At 57.8% G+C, this 4,543-nt stretch overlaps 1 protein-coding gene across 2 annotated transcripts in view; it reads left to right on the forward strand.

The window, feature by feature from the left end:
• The first annotated feature begins 571 nt into the window (after positions 1–571).
• HDAC11 (histone deacetylase 11) overlaps positions 572–4,543 on the forward strand; it is a 27,349-nt gene continuing 23,377 nt past the window's right edge. The window contains exons 1-3 of one of the 2 annotated variants that reach the window (XM_011983615.1): positions 572–757; positions 1,675–1,823; positions 3,605–3,705. In XM_011983615.1, the coding sequence (XP_011839005.1) occupies positions 756–757; positions 1,675–1,823; positions 3,605–3,705 (252 nt within the window). In that variant the 5' untranslated portion in view covers positions 572–755. Of the gene's footprint in view, positions 877–1,674; positions 1,824–3,604; positions 3,706–4,543 lie in introns of both variants that reach the window. The other variant, XM_011983616.1, reaches the window with a different exon arrangement.

Consider the following 4,543-nt stretch of genomic DNA (forward strand, 5'->3'; position numbering starts at 1 on the left):
TGCAGCCTCGCGGACACCCCCAGCTGTTCCTCTGGCCTGGCTCAGCTTCTCCCGGCGGTGGGGGTGCGCGTCGGGGACGAAGACGCGTGCACCCTGAAGACGGTAATTAGGCCTGCTCTACAGAGGGAAACACAGGCTCTGGGAGCCTACATGCCTTCGCCGGAAGTGCTTGTCCCGGAGCTCCTGCAGACTGGGCCGGGGGTGGGCTCGGGTCGGAGAGGTCACGGGGCTCCTTAGGTCACAGGCGGCAGGGCCAGAGAAACTCCCCCGCCCCTACGTTTAACCCGCGGAAACAAGGGCCCAGAGAGCGCGGACGCCAGCCCAAGGTCACACAGCGAAGCCCCGGCACAGCCCGCCGGGAACCTAGCATTTCTAACTCTCAGCCTCTCGCTGTTTCTGCCCAGCTTGGCGAGCGCTGGAACAGGACCTAGGGTGATCGCGCCCCTTCCGCGACGCCGGTATCAAACCCGCGCGGCCCTCCCGCCAGGGGGCGGAGCTTTCAAGCCAGGCGGGATTCCACCGGGTATTTGCCTGCGGAGGCGGGACTTCGGGCTTGATGGGCGTTGGGGGTGGCCTTCTGGCGGGCGGGCCCTCTGTGACGCCGATACTGGCGGGGCGGGCCAAGTCGGCCAGAGCTCCGCCCCCAGAGGACGCGACTAAGCCCGGGGGCGTGTCCTGGGCTGGTCCCACCCGCGCCCCGCCCCGCCCCGCCCGGTCGCGGAGCCGCGGCCAGCGCTGGGAGGGCCGGCCCCGGGATGTGAGTGCCGTGGGGTGAGGGCGGGGGTGGGACGCCCAGGCCAACCCCAGGGGCTCCCAGGGGTCCCGGTGGGCGGGCGCGCTAGGGCGAGGGCGGGGACTGCCGGGCGGGCGCGCCAGGTGAAGGCCTAGGTTTGCGGGTGAGGGACGCTCGGGACGGGTACTTCCAGGCCCTCTCGGCGAGCCAGAACAGCCCCGCGCCCCTGTTCGGTGGTCCAAGGGACGCGCGCCGGCCGCGGGCCCGGGCCCAGACCCAGACCCGGAGCGGTCGGGCGACGTGCGCGGGTCTGACGTCTGCGCTGCCCAGCCCCCTGGCTGCGCGGACGCCCCCACGGAGGCAGCCACGGGGGCGGATTTCTGTCTCTGAGTGACGACTGCCAGGGTGTGATGGGAAGGGTCAGCTGCGCAGCGGGGCCAGGGGACCCCTGACCCCCGCCCTGGCTCCGGTTGGGTCCCGATTTGCGTTTCTGGGCGCTTGCTGTGCTCGGCTCCTCAGTTGCATTCTCTGAGTCCTCACAACAGCCACACATTTTGCAGCCGAAGCCTTGTGCCACACAGCTGTGGGGGCAGTTATTACAGTGCAGAGGTGATGCGCGGAGGCCTTGCAGCCAGGCACACCTGAGTGCACGCCCGCTTCTCCACAGACCTGCACTGTGACCTTGGGCACACCTGGTCTGCTCTCTAAGCCTCTGGTGCGATTGTGGTGCCTACCCCCAGGGCTGCTGTGAGGACCGGATTGGAATTGGGTTCAGGGAAAGACAACCAGTGTAAGCAGCTGTTGTTGAGCGGCCCTTGTCTGTGGCTGAGGGGCTAGTGATGCTGGGCAAAGGCTGGTGGGTCAGTACAGGCGGGCTCGGGAGGGAGCTGCTTTCTGCTGAGGCTGTCCCAGCTGTGCGTCTGTCCTTTTCCACACGGTAGGCTACACACAACCCAGCTGTACCAGCATGTGCCAGAGACACGCTGGCCAATTGTGTACTCTCCGCGCTACAACATCACCTTCATGGGCCTGGAGAAGCTGCATCCCTTTGATGCCGGAAAATGGGGCAAAGTGATCAATTTCCTAAAAGGTATGGAAGGCCCCCCTTGGACTATCATCTGCTTCCTCTAACCCACCTGTCCTCTCCGTCCTCATCCCCAACATAAGCCTCAGGCTCTCCCATCTTCAGTTTCAGCCCTCGGACTGCCTTCCAACCATGCTTCCGCCCAAAAGGATTTTTTGAACAGATTCCTAAGCATGATATGATGTCCCTGGCTCAGACTCTCCTTGGCTCCCCATGCTGTGGACCTAAGTCCCGCCTCTGCCCAAGAGGCCTAGTGGAAAGGCAGCTGATTACTGATGGGCACAGGGAAGGTGAAGCTTGGAGGAGTCCATTCCCTAAGATTCAGAGAGTCAGGAGGTAGAGCACCTCCACTGCACCTCCCTTGATTACAGATGGGGGAAATTGGGGCCCAGAAAGATTAGGAAACGTGCACACAGTCACACAGTGACTAAGAGGCGGAGTTGGGTTTGGAATATCAGAGCTCCAGGCTCCCCACCTTTAGGGCTCATCCCCCTGAGCAAAATGATGCTTCAAAGAGCACATCATTTTAACTGTGGTTTGTAATCAAGGGGCCTGATTTAGCTGGGAAACTTAAACTTGTTTTAAAAGGAAACATTATGTCATCAAAATGGGAAAAGGCAGTTTCACTTGCCATAAATAGGTCATGGTAAAAAAAATAAATGGAATGAAAACAACAGTATAATTTAATCCAGGCTGGTTACTATTGCCTGCAGGCTGTGAGACTGATTGGTGGTTTGAACGGAAGATGAGCAAAGCACAGGCAGGTGTTGCGAGGCCATGCCTCACTGAGCCTCCTGTGATATCATCAGAAGGTGGAGGGAGGCCGGGTGCAGTGGCTGATGCCTGTAATCCCAGCACTCTGGGAGGCCAAGGCTAGGGGATCACTTGAGGCCAGGAGTTTGAGACAAGCTTGGACAACATAGCAAGACCCTGTCTCTACAAAATAAAAATAAAAAAACTTGGCTGGGGGTGGTAGTATTCTCCTATAGTCCTAGCTACTTGAAATGCTGAGGCAGGAGGATCACTTGAGCCCAGAAGTTCGAGGTTGCAGTGAGCTATGGTTGTGCCACTGCACTCCAGCCTGGGCTACAGAGCAAGACCTTGTCTCACATTTATTTATTTGTTTATTTATTTATTGAGACAGGGTCTCACTCCCGTCACCCAGGCTGGAGTGCAGTGGTGGAATCAAGGCTCATTGCCGCCTCAACCTCCCTGGCTTAAGTGATCCTCCTACCTCAGTTTTTGATATTTTGTAACATGAGGTCTCACTATGTTGTCTAGGCTAGTCTTGAACTCCTGGGCTTAAGCAATCCACCTACCTCAACCTCCCAAAGTGCTGGGATTACAGGCGTGAGCCCCTACACCTAGCCAAGACCCTGTCTCTTTAAAGGAATTAAAAAAAAAAAAAAAAAAAGGGAAAAAAAGGTGGAGGGAGAATTCCTAAGAAGAGTTTTTCTCACTCTGAGGGTCAACATCCCTGACCCTTGTGTCACCTGCTCCTGAAGGTTGTCTGGCGCACCTGAGCCCTCCTTGTGACTATTAGTGGTTTGGGAAACATGGGGATCGCTGTGTGTACAATGTTCAATGCTCCTTGGCCAGAGGGACTGGCCACTGTCCACAATGGCTGTGGAGGCTGCCCCTTCTCAGAAGGCCCAGAAGCCAGCAGTGCCCACCTACCCCTGGGGCACGGGCTGCCACAGGCCAAGTCTGCAGCCTGCGGGAGGGTCTGGGGCTGGCCCTGGCCTTGAGGTCAGTGGGGAAGCAGGGTGCTCCCTCTGTGGTTTCAGAAGAGAAGCTTCTGTCTGACAGCATGCTGGTGGAGGCGCGGGAGGCCTCGGAGGAGGACCTGCTGGTGGTGCACACGAGGCGCTATCTTAATGAGCTCAAGGTACAGGATGTCGGGCCTGGGGGGCTGCGGGCCTGGGGCAGGGGGCTGCTGGCCAGGAGTGTCCAGAGGCAGGAGGCGGCTCAGCCTGGGGAAGCTCAGTCCCACAGGGCACCCGTTCATGTCCCTAGTGTTCGGGGAACATGGGAGTCTGTGGTCCCCAAGAGGAGAGAGGTCATAAAAAGGCAGACCTCAGTTTGGGCCAGGCCACTCTGAGGGTGGTGACCTCCCCTTCTCCAGGGCATATGAAAGCCTTCATAGGATTTTAGGCTCTACATTATGACTTTCAAGCTGTGCTCTGTCGACAGGCCTCAGAAACCCCAGCCTCTGTCCTCCTCCAACCATAGCTCTTTCACTTTGGCCTATTTTGTTTGTTTGTTTGTTCATTTATTTTTTGTTTTTGTTTTTGAAATGGAGTCTCACTGTGTTGCCCAGGCTGGAGTGCAGTGACATGATCTCAGCTCCTCCACCTCCCGGGTTCAAGCAGTTCTCCTGCCTCACCCTCCTGAGTGAGTAGCTGGGATTACAGGCGTGTGCCACCACGCCTGGCAATTTTTTTTGTATTTTATTAGAAATATGGTTTTGTCATGTTGGCCAAGCTGGTCTTGAACTCCTGACCTCAGGTGATCTGCCCACCTTGGCTTCCCAAAGTGCCAGGATTACAGGCGTGAACCACTGCACCCACCCGATTTTTTATATTGGGCTGAAGTTTAAGACTCTGATCTAAGTACCTCTGCTAAAGATTTGTTGAAATTGTTGGTCTAGGCCGGGCGCGATGGCTCACGCCTGTAATCCCAGCACTTTGGGAGGCCGAGGCGGGCGGATCACGAGGTCAGGAGAT

Source organism: Mandrillus leucophaeus, unplaced genomic scaffold (assembly GCF_000951045.1).
Source record: "Mandrillus leucophaeus isolate KB7577 unplaced genomic scaffold, Mleu.le_1.0 Scaffold252, whole genome shotgun sequence".
NCBI classification, from domain to species: Eukaryota; Metazoa; Chordata; class Mammalia; order Primates; family Cercopithecidae; genus Mandrillus; species Mandrillus leucophaeus.